The sequence below is a fragment of the Cebus imitator genome, unplaced genomic scaffold, assembly GCF_001604975.1.
Source record: "Cebus imitator isolate Cc_AM_T3 unplaced genomic scaffold, Cebus_imitator-1.0 Scaffold101, whole genome shotgun sequence".
Classification (NCBI taxonomy): domain Eukaryota; kingdom Metazoa; phylum Chordata; class Mammalia; order Primates; family Cebidae; genus Cebus; species Cebus imitator.
In genome coordinates this window covers 1938857-1958261 of record NW_016107416.1, presented here as the reverse complement: position 1 = coordinate 1958261, position 19405 = coordinate 1938857, and the positions used below count along the sequence as shown (strand labels likewise).

At 38.5% G+C, this 19405-nt stretch overlaps 1 protein-coding gene across 1 annotated transcript in view; it reads right to left on the bottom strand.

Annotated features, from left to right (window-relative positions):
* BMPR2 (bone morphogenetic protein receptor type 2) overlaps positions 1 to 19405 on the bottom strand; it is a 180319-nt gene that overhangs the window by 66036 nt on the left and 94878 nt on the right. Inside the window, exon 3 of the mRNA XM_037741502.1 lies at positions 19108 to 19278. Coding sequence (XP_037597430.1) covers positions 19108 to 19278 — 171 coding nt within the window. The remainder of the gene's footprint in view (positions 1 to 19107; positions 19279 to 19405) is intronic.

Genomic DNA, 19405 nt, shown 5'->3' with positions numbered 1-19405 from the left:
AAAAGAAAAGAAAAGAAAGAAAAGAAAGAACAACATTGTTCAGTTTCTATAAAGGATACTCCTTACATAATGAGAGTAAGGAAGTAACAGAGTATCAAGGGCACTGATGACCCTAAGGGGAGTTTAATTATTATTGCTACTTTATCTCCAAAACAGGCACTTCTTTTCCCTAATCCTACTTGCTCCTTATCCTTCTTTTTCTTTTATGTTCTTTCTCCCTGTACATATTTCTGTCTGCAAATGAGTTTCAGAGGCACTTACATGCCCTGCTTAGAAGCACTGGAGAAATTCTGGCATATGCAGGAAGTTCTATTTTTAATCCAACTCTATCTTGGTTTTAAAACAAAATAAAACAAAAACAGACAAACAAAAATTACATAACTATAACACTTGTAAGTAAAAGCTACCAGAGTGAGAAAAGTATTTTTGATTTATTCCATTGTGGGTATATTTTGGATGTCCTTTTTGCCCACAAAAAACTTTTCATTTTCAAAGACGTGATGAATGCATACCATACACAAAAAAGTGGTACTAAATGTATAAGTGCCAATATGTACGAGTGTGTGCATGTGTGTGGGTATATATACGTGTGTGTATGTGTGTGTGGATATATATAGCCACACACACATATATATACATATATATACACACACACATATATGTATATATACACACACACATACACACACGTGTATATATATATATGCATATATATACACACACGTACATATTGGCACCTATACATTTATATATATTCTATATATATATATATACACCTATACACACACACACACACACACACACATACACACACACCCCTATATCTTTGAGTAGCTATATATTTAGTACTATCTCTTGTGTGTGTGTTTACACATCTTTTGACTTTAGAAGCTAACTCTCTTTGTTTCCTAAAATTGTCCCTTCCCTATAATGAAAATGTATCCACCTTCTTGCCATAGCCTCATGATAGACAGAGTGTACCTCCTTGCTCCTTGACTTTGAATCTGGCCACTTAACTTGATCGACCAATGAGAAGCTGACAAATATAAAGTTAGCAGAAATCTAAAAGATTCTTGGATTCTTGGGTTTGCACTCCTTGTAAGCAGGCAATCCACTACTGATAGGAACTTGTCCTGAGTAAATGTTGCCCATTGATCCTGGGTCCCAGACAAAAAGATATGAATTGATCCTGAAGTCTAAAACTGAATCCTGTCTAGATCCGCCAAATCCAGCTGATCTACAGACATATAATTATGAAAATAAATGTTTGTTGTTAAAACCACTGAGCTTAGGGATGGCTTGCTGATGAAGTATCATCAGTAAGAGCTGACTAATACATTAGTATGCCTACTACTGCCCATGTAATATCTTACATGGGGATGTGTGAATATATACAACTGTCGGTTTTCTAAAAATTGTGTCCATGTTTTTAATCACAATTGTAGACATAATTTCATCTAAACAAAGGAGTCTATAAATAATGAGCAGAATCCCACTACTAACTACAGAATGAATTTTTTACACTGGAAAAAGTAATCATGTTTGTTTATTTAAAACATAGTACTTCAGTTGTTTTGTGTAGTAAGATATGTAATATTCCTAAAGATCAACATTTATTTACCATTTGTGAGATGTATAAACTTTAAAATACAACTTTAAATCTACTTCTATCTTTAGTACCTTGTCTTAGTCTAATTACATTCTAACTTTCTCTCCAGGTTAAATTATAGGAATTCCATCTATTGTGACCTAAAGTTCTTAATTACCACTGCCCTTTACTTTTGCAATTATCCTGAGGTATTCTTAATTACCACTGGTTTTACTTTTGTAATTATCTTATTCCTTTCTTTTTGTTCCCTTAGCTACATGATCTTCTACTTTTTCATATCTCCATTTATGAAAAACAGTACATAAAATGGTATTAAAAAGTAACAAGGACTGGGCACAGTGGCTCACGCCTGTAATCCCAGCACTTTGGGAGGCCAAGGAGGGTGGATGGCCTGTGGTCAGGTGTTCAAGACCAATCTGGCCAACATGGTGAAACCCCATCTCTACTGAAAATACAAAAAATTGGCCGGGCGCGGTGGCTCACGCCTGTAATCCCAGCACTTTGGGAGGCCAAGGCGGGTGGATCATGAGGTCAAGAGATCGGGATCATCCTGGCCAATATGGTGAAACCCCATCTCTACCAAAAATACAAAAATTAGCCACGTGGTGGCGCACACCTGTAGTCCCAACCTACTCGGGAGGGGATGCAGAGGCTGCGGTGAGGCGAGATCGTTCCACTACACTCCAGCCTGGTGACAGAGCAAGACTGCATCTCAAAAAAAAAAGAAAAGAAAGAAAGAAAAGAAAATACAAAAACTTAGCTGGGCGTGATGGTGGCTGCCTGTAATCCCAGCTACTCAGGAGCCAAGATTGTGCCACTGCATTCCAGCCTGGACAACAAGAGCAAAACTCCGTCTCAAAAAAAAAAAAAAAAAAAAAAAAAAGTAACAAAAAGATACCTTATGATTCCACTAAAGTAGTCAAATTCATCAGATAGAAAGTAGAATGGTAATTGCCAAAGGTTAGGAGTAGGGGAGATTGGTGAGATGTTTAATGGCTATAGAGTTTCAGTTTTGCAAGACAAAGAGGTCTGGAGGTTGGTTACACAACAATGTGAATGTACATAATGCTATTAAACCATGCACTTAAATATTACTATGACAGTAAATTTTGTATTTTTTAAAATGGTTAATCTCTGGGCATGCTGGCTCACGCCTGTAATCCCAACACTGTGGGAGGCCAAGGCGGGCGGATCAAGAGGTCAAGAGATCAAGACCATCCTGGCCAACATATTGAAACTCCATCTCTACTAAAATATAAAAAATTAGCTGGGCGTGGTGGCGCGCGTCTGTAGTCCCAGCTACAAGGGAGGCTGAGGTAGGAGAATTGCTTGAACCTGGGAGGTGGGGGTTGCAGTTGAGCGTAGATCGCGCCACTGCACTCCAGCCTGGTGCCTGGCGACAGAACAAGACTCTGTCTCAAAAAAAAAAAAAAAAAAAAAAATTAGCCAGGTGTTGGTGCATGCCTATAGTCCCAGCTACTCAGGAGGTTGAGGCAGAAGAACTGCCTGAACCTGGGAGGTGGAGGTTACAGTGAGCCGAGATCACGCCACTGAACTCCAGCCTAGGGAGCAGAGCAAGACTCCATCTAAAAAAAATAATAATAAATAATAAGATTATACTGAAAATTAAAAAGACTAGAATAGTGAGGGGCGGAATCATATCAGTTACTCCTGGTCTGGAAGACTGACCAGTGGTTATAACCAGTCAGGAATATTATTTTAAGGTTAAAAAAGATGTCCTATATTTATTTATTTACAGGACCATACTTCTCTTTCAAGGATAGTAAAACATCTTTCAACCTCTTTATTACATGCAACTGAATCTTCCTGGTGTAAATGCTACCCTCTGGTGTAGAACCAGAAAGTTCTACCCAGAAAGTCAGATCTTGATATGTTCTGCCCTCAAGATATTTCTGAAGTTTAAACATTTTTCATTTTTTAATTCTTTAAATAGGTAATACATTGACACGAATATTTCAAGATAAAAAGTAGAGTCTTCACACCCCCATATCCCAACAACCCAACGTCCCCCATACACACAGACTCATACATACGCAATTACTGTCTAGATTCTGTGGCTTATTTTTTCAGAATTTCTTTATGGATATAGAAGCAAGTATGAAAATACACAATACTTAACAATATACCATGGGGGTCCTTCAATAATCAGTCCAGAGAGAGCCTTTAAAATCTTTTTAAAGCTTCATAATGTTCCATTATACCATAATCTTCTAACCTGTACTCTATTGATGTACATTTAGTTCTTTCCACTTTTGCTGTAAATACAATGAATATTCTTGTTTACAATCATTTCAAAAATATGTGTATTTATATGTGTAGGATAAATTCTCAGAAATGAAAATACTGGGTTTAGAATTTAGATAGCCTAACTCCAAAAGAGCAGAATGATTAAAAATTTTAAAAATGGATACAGTTCCAATATCTTCTGGATGTATTCTCTTGGTTTTTCTTCCCATTAAATGGACTAAGGAAAGGAAAGTATAAGATGCAATGCATTCCAACAAACACATAAATGAACTAGAACCATCAAAGCACGTGTGGTATCAAACATACTGCTGGGAGGTCTCTGTGATTATCTGTAATATTTGTTTCACCTAGTCTGAAATCACATGGTCCTGTGACATTAACAAACAATTTTAACACGCTGAGAAACCATACTGTTACCACAAACTGTGTTATAGCTAATCACTTCTTATTTATTACTCTGGCATAATTTTTAGAAATGGATAATGTAAAAATCATTCTAATAAAACCATTAAATGCCCTATGTGCATGGACTCTCATATACCTGGGCAGCTGAGTTAACTCAGGCTATTTGTTCTATTATAAGCCACGTAGAACAGCAAAATGATTTACTGATTGATTGATTTAGAGAAAGTTACATAAACAAGAGTTCTTGAGAAATGTTGCTCAGATATGTTGAAGCTGCCAAAGAATTTTCTAAGACCCAATGCTGCTGCCCCTAGGAGAGAGTACATGTCCGATTTTAATACCCTGGCAAACCATGTCATCACCACACACTGTGTTACAGCTAATCATTTCTTATTTATTACCATGGCATAATTTTTAAAAATGGATAATGTTTAAGTCATTTTAGAAAAATACAACTGTTTTAATGCCTTAAGTGCTTAGACTCTCAAATATTTGGGCAGCTGAGTTAACTCAGAATTGGGGTGGTGGGGAAAAGGGAAGTCCATGACAATATCCTAAGGCTCTTTTTTGTTTCTTTTTTGTTTTTGAGACAGGCTTGCTCTGTCACCCAGGCTGGAATGCAGTGGTGTGATCTTGGCTCACTACAACGTCGGCCTCCCCAGTTCAAGCAATTCTCCTGTCTCAGCCCCCTGAGTAGCTGGGATTACAGATACCCATAACCACGCACAGCTCATTTTTGTATTTTTAGTAGAAACAAGGTTTCATCATGTTGGCCAGGTGATCCGCCCACCTTGGCCTCCCAAAGTGCTGGGATTACAGGCATGAGCCACTGCACCTGATCTCCTAAGGATGTTTGTATATGTGCTTAGAAAGACATCACCACAGTCCATGGACTAGAAATACTAAAATGTGCCTGAAGGAAGGCAAGAAGGAGCAGGCAGCAAAGAAAGATCAGCGAGCTAAAGGGCAGTGGCACAGATAAACTGTGACTGTTTCTTGAAAAAACAAATACTGACAGAGACACAGGAAATTTTGGACTGGAGTAGAAATATCCTCTATATTCATCTTTTTAAAAAAATGCCACTCCACTTACTGCCTTCTCTGTAAACCTCATTCTCCCAGAGAGTTAGCTGAGAAAAAAATACTTTAATAAGATATGGCAGACTGTCCCTTAACATCCATTCAGCCTTCATTCTATTATAGTGTCCCTTCCTGAAGTGCAAAGGTTAAAAAGCAAAAACCCTACATTTTCTAGACTCTCTTGCAGTCAGGATTCCAGATTTAATGTAGCATCAGCCAATTCAATGTGCTTATAAAAATGTGGAATGCAGAAGTGAGATGGATTTGTTCTGTGTTTCTTTTTCTTTTTTTTTTTTTTTGAGTCTCACTCTGTCGCCCAGGCTGGAATGCAGTGGTACGATGTTGGCTCACTGCAACCTCTGCCTCCCAGGTTCAAGTGATTCTCCTGCCTCAGCCTCCTGAGTAGCTGGGACTACAGGTTTGTTTAACCACACCCAGCTAATTTTTTGTAGTTTTAGTAGAGACGGGGTTTCACCATGTTAGCCAGGATGGTCTAGATCTCCTGATCTCATGAACTGCCCACCCTGGCCTCCTAAAGTGCTGGGATTATAGGTGTAAGCCACTTCGCCCATACTGTTCTACATTTCTAAAAGCAAACAAGGCTTGTAAACTTTTCTCTGGGGGTGCATTAGTTTCTGGTGGCTGGTATAACAAATTTGTCATAACCTTGCTGACTTAAAAAAACAAAAATGTATCCTTTCATAGTTCTAGAAAACAGAAATATAAAGTTTCCTAGGTCAAATTAAGATGGTGGTAGGACTACAGCTGCCTCTGAGGCTCTAGGGTAAAGTCCATTATTTTCCTCTGCCAGCTTTCCTTGGATTTCCTAGCACTCCTTGGATTGTTGTTGCATTACTCCAATCTCTGTCTCCATGGTCACACTGTCTTCTCCTCTTCTGTGTCAAATATCCCTCTGCCTATGTCACCCAGGGAGGATTACTTCAGGCCAAATGTTCACAACCAGCCTGGCAACAGCCAAGATCCTATCTCTAAAATAAAATTTTAAAATTAGTCAGGCATGGGGTCATGTGCCCGTAATCCTAGCTACCCAGGAGGCTGAGGTAGGAGGATCACTTGAGCCTAGGAGTTCAAGATTACAGTGAGCTCTGATCGTACCACTGCATTCCAGTCTGGGCAACAAAGCAAGACCCTGTCTCTTAAACAAAAAAAAAAGAAATTAAAAATAGCATTATTATCATATGAGTCAGCAATTCTATTTCTTGGTATCATCCCAAAGAACTGAAACCAGGGTCTCAAAGAGATATTTGTATACCCACATTCACTGGAGCTTTACGCATTAATAGCCAAGAGGTAGAAGTAACCCAAGTGTCCATGATGGATGAATAAATGTGGTATTTACATAAAATGGAATATTATCCAGACTTTAAAAAAAAAAAAAAAAAGAAAGAAAATGCTAACACATGCTTTGTAGCATGTGTAGCATCTTGTGATGGATGAATCTTGGTGACATTATGCTAAGTGAAAGGAGCTAGCTGCAAAAAGACAAATATGATATGATTCTACTTATATGATGTACTTAGAGTAGCCAAATTCATACAGACAGAAAGTAGGTGGTGCTTGGAGGTCCTGAGGAGAAGGGATAATAGTGAGTTGTTATGTAATGGGTACAGAGTTTCGGTACCTGAAGGTGAAGAGTTCTGGAGATAGATTGTATGACAATATGAACTATACTGAACTGTACACTTAAAAATGATAAGATGGTAAATTTTACATTTTATTTTAGCTGTGGGGTATTTTACTACAACTAAAAGTTTTGCAAAATAATTTCTTGTAACTGGTATATACACTACATGCAGCTGTCTTGGCCAAAGACAGAAAACTACTCTGAAAAATAATTAGGAATAAATTTAACAATGAAGTGTAAGACTTGTACACTGAGTAAACTATAAAACATTGTTGCAAGAAATGAACAAAGGTCTACATAAATGGAAAGGTACCTCATTTTTATTAATTAAGAGACTTACTATTGTTAATATAGCAATACTCCCCAAACTGCCTATCAAAATCCCAGCTGTCTTTTTTGCAGATATGGAAAACTGATCACAAATCATAAGGAAATGCAAGGAACCCAGAACAGCCATAATAATCTTGAAAAAGAACAAGCTGGGTGCTGTGGCTCTTGCCTATAACCCCAGCACTTTGGGAGACCAAGGAGACCACTCAGATCATCCAAGGTCAGACCAGCCACGGCCAATATGGTGAAACCCTATATCTATTAAAAATACAAAATTTAGCCAGGTGTGGTAGTGCAAGCCTGTAATCCCAGCTACTTGGGAGGCTGAGACAGGAGAATCGCTTGAACCTGGGAGATGGAGGTTGCAGTAAGCTGAGATCACACCATTGTGCTCTAGTCTAGGCGACAAGAGTGAAATTCTCTCTCTAAAAAAAAAAAAAGAAAGAAAGAAAGCAAAAGAAGAACAAAGTTGGAGAGCTCAGCTTTCTCTATTTTAAAACTAATTACAAAGCAATAGTTTTCAAGACAGTGTGGTCCTGGGTTAAGGATCAATTAATCCTTGACATACTGATCAATGGAACAGAATTAAGAGTTCAGAAATAAAACTTTACATGTATGATCAACTGATTCTTGACAAGGGTGCCAAGACAATGCAATTGGAAAAAACAGTATTTTTAACAAACGATACTGGAACACTGGATATCAAACAAAAGAATAAAGTTGTACTTCCTACCTCATGCCATATACAAAACTTAACTCAAAATGATCACAGACCTCAATGTAAGAGCTATAAAACCTAAGAAGAAAATACAGCAGTAAACCTTTGTGACTGTATTAGAAAACGGTTTCAGGTCGGGCGCAGTGGCTCACACCTGTAATCCTAGCACTTTGGGAGGCCAAGGCAGGCAGATTACCTGAGGTCAGGAGTTCGAGACCAGCCTGGCCAACATGGTAAAACCCCATCTCTGCAATAGTGTGATCTGGGCTCACCGCAACTTCTGCCTTACAGAAGCAATTCTCCTGTTTCAGCCTCCCAAGTAACTGGGATTACAGGTACACACCGCCATACTCAGCTAATTTTTTTGTATTTTAGAAGAGATAGGATTTCACCATGTTGCCCAGACTGGTCTCAAACTCCTGACCTCATGATCTGCCTGCCTTGGACTTCCAAAGTGCTAGGATTACAGGTGTGAGCCACCATGCCCGGCCTATTTAACATTATTTTAAAGATGCTTGTTACTCAAATCATGGCTAGTTTCACGTTGGTTTTGAATGTATTTGAAATGTTTTCATGTATCTATGACTCTATTATAGTACAATTGTATCTGAAACCACTGAATGATTATTAGATGGATAATTGTTTTTTACATATAAATTATGCAGAAAATGCTCAGTAATCAGAGAGCACATTTTAAGAAACTGAGACACAGTTAAGGCAGGAAGAGAGGGATACACATGGAATTGGAAATCCTAAAAAGAAAATAAAAACTGCAGTTGTTGAAATAAAGACATGGAAATAATTCCATGATCTACATCCAATTCGGTCCAGTATTTCAGAAGATATTTATTTTTTAAACACTGGTCAATTCCACCATATATGCTTGGGACTTACATTTCACAGATGAAAAGTTCTTCAGTGAAAGCCAGGTCAGTCACAAGGTTTTGCCTTGTTCATCAGGAAACTAAGTAATGTAAAATTTTAAGAACCCCAACATAAAAAAGGATTAATTTCTGAGAGGAGAGGAGCAAGGTAGGTAGGTAGATACAGGATAGCAGTTGGCATTCAGAAGCGCAGAGCTAGCAAAACTTCAGAATGAAAACTATCTGATGAACAAAAAATAATATATAAATAGAATCTTGTTACTATTGCATTAAATAATTACTATTTTCCTAAATTATGCAAACTTTTATTTTTCTTGTCCTGTGCCTTTTGCACTAATATTTTTAAAATTATTTATTTTTGTGGGTACATAGTAGGTATACATATTTATAGGGTACATGAGATGTTACACTAGTAATTTTTAAAAGTATAAAAATGTGGCCAGATGCAATGAATAATGCCTGTAATCCTAGCACTTTGGAAGGTTGAGGCAGGTAGATCACCTGAGGTCAGGAGTTCGAGACTAGCTTGGTCAACATGGTAAAACTCCATCTCTACTAAAAATACAAAAAGAAAAAAAATTAGCCGGGTATGGTGGCAGGAACCTGTAATCCCAGCTACTTGAGAGGCTGAGGCAGGAAAATTGCTTGAGCCTGGGAGGCGGAGGTTGCAGTGAGCCAAGTTCACACCACTGCACTCCAGCCTGGGAGACAGGGTGAGACTTTGTCTCAAAAAAAAGTATAAAAATGTAATATACATTGTTTTGCTTCCTGAAGTAATAAAGACTGAATTTCAGACATTCTCATTCCCTATTTTCTGTGTATTTAATCACTTTAATGCTATCACAGAAACAGTAAAAAGTGAAAAATTACTATACATTCACAATAGCTAATAACCCACCTATGGCCCTATGCCAACATCTGCTTCTTTGAATACAGGCTTTGTTTTCTAGCTTGGTGTGAGATAAAGACATACGCTGCCAGACTCTGGAAATTTAAATTTCTAATCTTAAGAACACAGAATGAATTAGAATGTGATTTCTTTTTCTTTTTTACTGTTTTTGAGACACAGTCTCTCTCTGTTGCCCAGGCTGGAGTGCAGTGGCACAATCTTGGCTCACTGCAACTTCTGCCTCCCAGGTTCAAGCGATTCTTCTGCCTCAGCTTCCTGAGTAGCTGCAACTACAGTTGTTTGCCACCATGCCTGGCTAATTTTTACATTTCTAGTAGAGACGTAGTTTCACCATATTGGTCAGGCTGGTCTCCAACTCCTGACCTTGTGATCCACCTGCCTCAGCTTCCCAAAGTGCTGGGATTACAGGCATGAGCCACTGCCGCCCAGCCAAGAATGTGATTTTTTAAACCCAGCTTCAGATGCAATTCAATCTTTGTTTCTCAAGTTGATCCAACTATCAATTTAACAAATAATATAAACAAAAGGATCCTACATCTATATACTGACTTTCACCATCAACACTGAATAGAATGAATTAGATTGATTTAATTTAAAAAAGCACACACAAAATTGTGCCTGCTTTTCTATCGACTTAACTATCCTGTTTACTTAAGAGTTAGGGAGGCTTATTATACCAATTCCAGAAATCTTATCAAGAAATTATTCTAAAATAAGTTTCTAAACTTTGTAATAATTATACAATTCTTTCAAACTCTGGGAATTTATAAACAAAAGAAGATGAATTAAGGGTGTAAGAAAGTAAAAGAATACTATAGATATAAACTTACTTAAAGACTGGTTTTCTTTTTAAACAGAGTAGATATTTGAAAGACTCAGGCCGGGTGTGGTTATTTAATATATTTTTCAAATCATCTCATTTTTAAAATACGTATTTTTAAATTTATTTATTTATTTATTTATTTTTGAGACAGAGTCTCACTCTGTCGCGCCGGCTGGAGTGCAGTGGCTCAGTGTTGGCTCACTGCAAACCTCCACCTCGTGGGTTCAAGTGTTTCTCCTACCTCAGCCTCCTGAGTAGTTGGGATTACAGGTACCAGCCATCACGTCTGGCTACTTTTTGTATTTTTGTAGAGGCAAGGTTTCACCATGTTGGTCAGACTGGTTTCGAACCCCTGACCTCAGGTGATCTGCCTGCCTTGGCCTCCCAAAGTGCTAGGATTGCAGGCATGAGCCACTATGGCCAGCCAAAAATATTTTAAAGAGAAACATCTAAATGAAAAGCCTTATAATTATAGTCACTGTGGAGACAAAGGGGCATTAAAAAAGTCCCTCTCACAAAGAACTTCAGAGTTTATTAGACGAGACAGACAAAAAGACAATTACTACATATATGTTAATTCAGGTATGATGCTTGCAACTGATCTGGAAAAAGTTCAGAAAACATAATGAAGTATATGTTATCTATTTGGGAAAGAATGATAGAGCAAATACAGCAAAATGTTAATAATTGGTGAATGTGGGTAAAGTGTATATGGGAGTTCTCTGTACTATTTTTGTAACTTCTTAAATAACTCTGAAATAATTTCAAATTTAAAAGTTTTAACACATTCTCTGTTGGGGGCCCAAAATATAAACACTTGACACTTACTGTCTACCAAAATAATGATAGGTAAAAACTTAAAGGAAGATAAACTGTAAGTCATCTCCATCAGAGAAACACAGTTACTTCAATTACCATTCTTCCCAAGTAGCAGAGCTACTCATTAGGAAAAAAGGGGTTATTTTTTACTAAACTACCTAAATATTAATAACTTTAAAAAGTTTACGGAAGTGATAGCACTATTAAAATATAGAATACTATGCAGGCCGGATAAGGTGGCTCATGCCTGTAATCCCAGCACTTTGAAAGGCCAAGGAGGGTGGATCACCTGAGGTCAGGAGTTCAAGACCAGCCTGGCCAACATGGCGAAACTCCATCTCTACTAAATATGCAAAAATTAGCTGTGCATGGTGGCATCCGCCTATGCTCCCAGCTACTTGAGAGGCTGAGACACGAGATTCACTTGAACCCAGGAGGCAAAGGTTGCAGTAAGCCAAGATTGCACCACCGCACTCCAGCGTGGGCAACAAAGTAATCTTTATGTCTCAAACAAACAAAAAACTATGCAAAAGCAAGACTTTATCAGCCATCACAAAAATGTGATATGTGAAGTATAGAGACAATTTTTCAGTGAACACTCTTCTCACAAGATTTAATAATGAACATTTTATTTTAAAATTTTAATTAAGGTATAATTTACGTACCATAAAATGAACACGTAATTTTAATGAATGATATTAAAAGTATTTCATTAGGAAGTGCCAAGGTTCACAGATTTTGTAATAAACAAAAAACATCTTATAATACATATTAAATTACTATTTAAAATATAACTTCTATTATCTCTACAGTATCAGCAGAAACTGACAAAGGGAGGAAAAGACTGATTATAGATTATTTTAAATCATTTTTCTCAAAACCAGGATTACAGGTGTGAGCCACCACGCCTAGCCATCCACTTCCTTCTTTGCTAGGTTTGCACAGTTTTTAGTTATTTTATTTTATTTTCAGACTTATTTATTTATTTAGACATCGTGTCTCACTCTGTTGCCTAGGCTGAAGTACAATGGTGTGATCTCTGCTCACTACAACCTCCACCTCCCAGGTTCAAGTGTTCTCATGCCTCAGCCTCCGGAGTAGCTGGGATTACAGGCACCCACCATCAAGCCCAGTTAATTTTTTTGTATTTTTAGTAGAGATGGGGTTTCTCCATGTTGGTCAGGCTGTCTCGAACTCCTAACCTCAAGTGATCTACCCGACTTGGCCTCCCAAAGTGCTGGATTACAGGTGTGAGCCACCGCGCCTGGCCAGTATTTAATAATTTAAGAATGTGTTTTTGATAAAATTTTTATGTTAAATATTCAGTAACTGGGATTTTTAATAATTTTTTTTTTTTTTGGAGACAGGTTCTTGCTCTTAGGTACCCTAAGCTGGAGTGCAGTGGCATAATCTCGGCCATTAGCAACTTCTACCTCCCAGGCTCAAGCGATCCTCCCCATCTCAGTCTCCCAAGTAGCTGGGATCACAGGTGTGTGCCACTGTGCCTGGCTAATTTTTGTATTTTTAGTAGGGATAGGGTTTCATCATGTTGCCCAGACTGGTTTCAAACTGCTAGGCTCAAGTGATCCACCTGCCTTTGCCTCCCAAAATGCTGGGATTACAAGCATGAGCCACCATGCCCTGCATTAAGGAAAAAGTATAAAGGAGAAAAAAGGTCGGGCGCGGTGGCTCACGCCTGTAATCCCAGCACTGTGGGAGGCTGAGGCGGGTGGATCACGAGGTCAAGAGATCGAGACCATCCTGGTCAACATGGTGAAACCCCGTCTCTACTAAAAATACAAAAAATTAGCTGGGCATGGTGGCGCATGCCTGTAATCCCAGCTACTCAGGAGGCTGAGGCAGGAGAATTGCCTGAACCCAGGAGGCGGAGGTTACGGTGAGCCGAGATCGTGCCATTGCACTCCAGCCTGAGTAATAAGAGCGAAACTCTGTCTCAAAAAAAAAAAAAAAGGAGAAAAAAACTCACCATCAGCAAACTTTCTACTTATTATTATATGGCCATGAGCAAAAGTTCTGTTTCTGAATTTTATAATTTTTTTTTGAGAAGGAGTTTTGCTCTTGTTGCCCAGGCTGGAATGCAACAGCGCAATCTTGGCTCACCAGAACCTCCGCCTCCTGGATTCAAGAGATTCTCCTGCCTCAGCCTCCCAAGTAGCTGGGATTACAGGCCTGCACTACCACGCCCAGCTAATTTTGTATTTTTAGTAGAGACGGGGTTTCTCCATGTTGGTCAGGTTGGTCTCAAACTCCTGACCTCAGGTGATCCGCCCACCTCAGCCTCCCAAAGGGCTGGGATTAAGGGAGTAAGCTACCGTGCCTGTCTTATATTTTAATTTCTTTCTTTAAATTTCAACAAATAAAACTATTTTTATTTTTGTTAATCACCTAGCATTTGTGGACTAAATCTCTGACAGTCCATGTCAAAATTGATCTTGTTTGCCAACTTCAACTTCACTCAATTTTTTTGTTTGAAGAACAAAAAATATAAATTGTGTTAATGCTTCCAAATTAGAACACTTACTTAAACACTTTCCTTTTTTATTGCAATAGCATTACTGATTCCTGGTTGGCAATAATCCTACTTTGGGGTCATAGTAAACTAAACTAAGACCTAGGTAACAACCTGAAATGCAATGCAGCTGAAAAGATCTTTGAGGATAATGTACAAACAAATTCACTTACCCTCTTTTTTTTTGAGACCGAGTCTCTGTCACCCAGGCTGGAGTGCAGTAAGCAATCTCAGCTCACTGCAATCTCCACCTACTGGGTTCAGGCAATTCTTCTGCCACAGCCTCCCAGGTGGCTGGGATTACAGGTGTGCACCACCACGCCCAACTAATTTTTGTATTTTTAGTAGAGACGAGGTTTCACCATGTTGGCCAGGCCAGTGTCAAACTCCTGACCTCAGGTGATCCACCCACCTTGGCCTCCCAAAGGACTGGAATTATAAGCATGAGCACCTGGCCACTTTCCCTCTTTTATTTAGCTAGAGGTACAAGTGAAAATTAGAGACCTTGTTTTCTTTGTGAAAAATAAATGTATCCAATTCAATAAAATCTCCTAATAGAAGCTAATGGCCTTCAGTAGGTAGAAACTATGGTTATAAAGAAAATTCCTATTGCTTTCAGTTTAGTGCTTCATCAACACATCAAAGGAAATAATCCAAAACTGATGATCCCAGAGTGTGGTCTGATAAAATCTGTTAACTAAGAAAATTCTTGAGATGTGCTATATTTTAAGTTTTTAAACTTTAAGAATTAAATTTTTATTTGGAAATAATTTATAACTTCCACAACAGTTGCAAGAATGGTGCAAAGAATACATCATATTCTTTCACCCAGATTCACCTACTGATACCATTTTATTCTGTTTGCTTTTGTTATCTCTTTACACACACACACACACACACACACACACATTTTTTGAACCATTACACAGTATAATCATGGTCCTTTATTCTTAAATACTTCCTAGATTATTTCCTAAGAATATGGTTATTCTCTTATAAAACCACAGTATTATTAATAGCTTCAGCACATTTAACATTGAAACATTGTTGTCTAGTCATCCATTTTGTCAACTGACTCAACAATGTCTTTTATCTCATTGTTCTCATTCAGTATATGATAGGCACTGCCTAGTTGTCCAGTCTTTTTAGCTTCCTTTCACCTAGACCTTTTCCACATTCTTACATGACATTCACATTTTTGAAGAATATGATCCCCCTCTTTGTAACAGAACATTCTTAATTTGGGGTGATGTTACCTCATGACTGAATTCAGGTTACGCATTCTTGACTGGAATACAGCTATATATTAGTTATGTGGCCTTCTCCAGGTATCATGGATTTCCATGTGCCCTTCATTAATGATGTTAATTTTTATTACCTGGTCAAGGTGTCCATTTTTCCCATTTTATAATTACTAATTTTTCCCTTGACATATGTGGGAGGCATGCAAACATCCTGGCTCCTCATTGAAGCTGCCCCTAGATTTAGGATCCTTTGTTGATTCTTGCCTGATCTAATCCTTAACACAATGGTTGAAGAATAATAAGCTGCCAACTCCAGCATTCCTACATTTACCAGTTGGCACTTGACATTCTATGCATGATTCATTTTCCTTATAGTAGTTCACAATTCATTAATGTACTTAATTGTTTTAGCACTCAAAATGACCCAGATTTAGTCAGTGGGAGTTCCTTCCAGCTGGCTCCTGTGTCCTATGACAAGCCTCCAACATATTTTTAGGAACTTCTTTCCTTCCTCTCCTTGCTTTTTGTTTTTGAGACAGGGTCTCACTCTTTTGCCCAGGCTGGAGTACAGTGGCCTGATCACAGCTCATTGCAGCCTTGACTTCCCAAGTTCAAGTGATCCTCCCATCTCAACCTCCCAAGTAGGTGGAACTACAGGCATGTACCACATCTGGCTACTTTTTAATTTTTTTTTGATATTGGGTCTGTGTTGCCCAGGCTAGTCTCAAATTCCTGGGCTCAAGCAATCCTCTTACCTTGGTGTCCCAAAGTGCTGGGATTACAGGCTCTTTCCTTACTTTCCTACAAAAATTATAAAATATTATAAGATGTCCCAGGCTTATTTTATACCTATCCTGCCTCAGTCTTGTAATAAATCATTTTTCTAAGAAGTCTTGGTTCCTTTTTAGTGGAGAATGGTATTAGAGACTAAGATGTGGGCATTATGCATGGTCACTGCTACTGGGGTACTACTGTTTCTCATCCTTTTCAATGGACAGAAGTATGAAATACATGCATTTGCCATGTGTGTATAAATACATTTATCTGTATACACACATGTACACAGCCACATATACATGCATGTAACACACACATATGCATATTTTTTTAAGTGTAAGTCCATACTGATACCTCGAATTGCAATCTATTTGCATGGGGTTTTCTTCTGTCTCCCCAGTTGATAATTGTGTATTCCTGTTTCTTCTGTAAGAACCCTGACTCCCAAGTACATCAACCCATTTTCTTTTTTTTTTTTTTTTTTTTTTTTTTTTTTGAGATGAAGTCTTGCTCTGTCACCAGACTGGAGTGCAGTGGCACGATCTCGGCTCACTGCAACCTCCACTTCTCGGGTTTAAGAGATTCTCCTGCCTCAGCCTCCTGAGTAGCTGGGATTACAGACGCAGCTAATTTTTGTATTTTTTGTAGAGACAGGGTTTCACCATGTTGGCCAGGATGATAGTCATGATCTCTTGACCTTTTGATCTGCCCACCTCAGCCTCCCAAAGTGCTGAGATTACAGTTCAGGCCGAGCTCGGCTTGAACTCATTTTCTTAATCCTATAATGCATCTACAATGGCTGCAGAATTGCTTTGCCCACACTACTAGCTCAGTATTTGTTTGTAATTCTCCCTCATCCTTTATATTGCATCTCACACAAAAGAGTATATATAGTCAAATACTGTGTTTATAAACTAATCACTTGGATTAGTTCTTTTTTTATTTTTTTCCTTATCTTTCAATAATTTTGTTACCATTGTAGTTATTGTAATAATATGAAAAATAATTAGGTTCATTTATTTCAATTTGGTTACAGCTTGAGGTATTTTTCTCCTTTCCATTCTTAGGTACTTAATTTTTTTGCTTATGTAGAATATTTACACAATACCAATAGTAAAAATTACATCCAAAAAGCTACACTCAGAGAACCGTCACTCCTTTTTTTTTTTTGATGGAGTCTCTCTCTCTCACCAGGCTAGAGTGTAGTGGCATGATCTCAGCTCACTGCAACCTCCACCTCCTGGTTTCAAGTAATTCTCCTGCCTCAGCCTCCCAAGTAGCTGGGACTACAAGTGCGCACCACCACACCCAGCTAATTTTTGTATTTTTAGTAGAGACAGGGTTTCACCATGTTGGCCAGGATGGTATTGATCTTTTGACCTTGTGATCCGCCCGCCCTGGCCTTCCAAAACGCTGGGATTACAGGTGTGAGCCACTACACCCCACCATCACTCTTTTCCATATCCTTTCTGTCCCATTCCTTGGATCCCTTATAAGTAACCAAGTTCATTATTTTCTAATTTATTCTTTGTTTCTTTTTGTAAAAATAAGAGTAGATATGCTTTTTTATTTACCTTCCAGTTTTATAAAAGAGAGCCTATTATACATACTTTTTGTATCTAATATTACCTGTGAAAATCACTCTAGGTTAGTTCATAGAGATCTTATTTTTTTATTATAGCTGTATGGTTGGTACTCCATTCATGTATGTATCACAGTATATTTCAACTAATACCCTATTCTTGGACATTTACTTCCTAATACTGTGCAGTTAAAAATAATACTGCAGGCCAGGGATGCTGGCTCATGCCTGTAATCCCAACACTTTGGGAGGCTGAGGTGGGTGGATCTTGAGGTCAAGAGATCAAGACCACCTTGGCCAACACGGTGAAACCCCGTCTCTACTAAAAATACAAAAATTAGCTGGGCATGGTGGCGCATGCTTGTAATCCTAGCTACTTGGGAGGCTGAGGCAGGAGAATTGCTTGAGCTAGGGAGTCAGAGGTTGCAGTGAACCGAGATCACGCCGCTGCACTTCAGCCTGGGCAACAAAAGCAAAACTCCATCTCAAAAAAATAAAAATAAAATACTGCAATAAACAACTCGATGTCTATGTATATTCATAATATTGAAAATGTATTTCCAGATAAAGTCTTGGAAATGTGAAAAGAGTAAGCACACATGTAGTTGTCTTAACCAAATTTCCCTCCATATGGGTTGGAAACTATTATATTTTATACTATTTTGAGACAGAGTCTCGCTCTGTCACCTAGGATAGAGGGCAGTGGAACAATCGCTGCAGCCTCAACTTCCCAGGCTCAAGCAATCCTCCAACCTCAGCCTCCCAAATAGCTGGAATTACACGAGCGCCGCTACGCCTGGCTTATTTATTGTGTTGGTAGAGATGGGGTCTCACTATCTTGCCCAAGCTGGTCTTGAATTCCTGGGCTCAAGTGATCCTCCTGCTCTGGCCTCCTAAAATGCTGAGATTACAGGCATGAGCCACCATGCGTGGCCAGTACTACATTTTACCAAAGTTATGTAGTAATATATTGATACCTTGGAAGTCCTAGTGCATCTCTTTTGGATTTCAGGTGTTTGCTAGATGTAATCTAATAACACTGAAACTCTCCCTCTCACTCCTACCAACCTTAATTTTTTTTTTTTTTTTTTTTTTTTTTTTTTTTTTTTTTTTTTTGAGTTTCGCTCTCATTGCCCAGGCTGGAGTGCAATGGCGCAATCTCAGCTAACTGTAACCTCTGCCTCCTGGGCTCAAGCAATTCTCCTGTCTCAGCTTCCCAAGTAGCTGGGATTACAAGCACCTGCCACCATGCCTAGCTAACTTTTTTCTACTTTTAGTAGAGATGCAGTTTCACCATGTTGGCCAATCTGGTCTCAAACTCCTGTCCTCAGGTGATCCACCTGCCTTGGCCTCTCAAAATGCTGGGATTACAGGCATGAGCCACCACACCCAGCCTCAATCTTGTATGTTTTTTATGTTTGTTTTATATCTTGCAAAATTTTGGAGAAAGGAAATACAAAGAAAAGTCAGTTACTTTACTTACTAAGTGGTGTTGTGTCAGGAGGTGGAAAATTCTCAGTAAAGTTGACATTACATAAATCTGTGCTACAACAGCAGAAACGGTATGTTCCATTTTGAATTGAGGGAGGAGTGGTAGTTACTACACATTCTTCATAGTGACACTCTTGGGGATCCCCAATGTGAGACCAACATCCTAGAAATCAATATTAACATAAAAAAGTTAGTAGACAATATGAGAAAGAAAACTAAAAGAAGAAGAGCAAACTAAGAAGTAATTTCAATAAATGTGAGAGTACATATAAGCTAGGAAACAGGCCGGG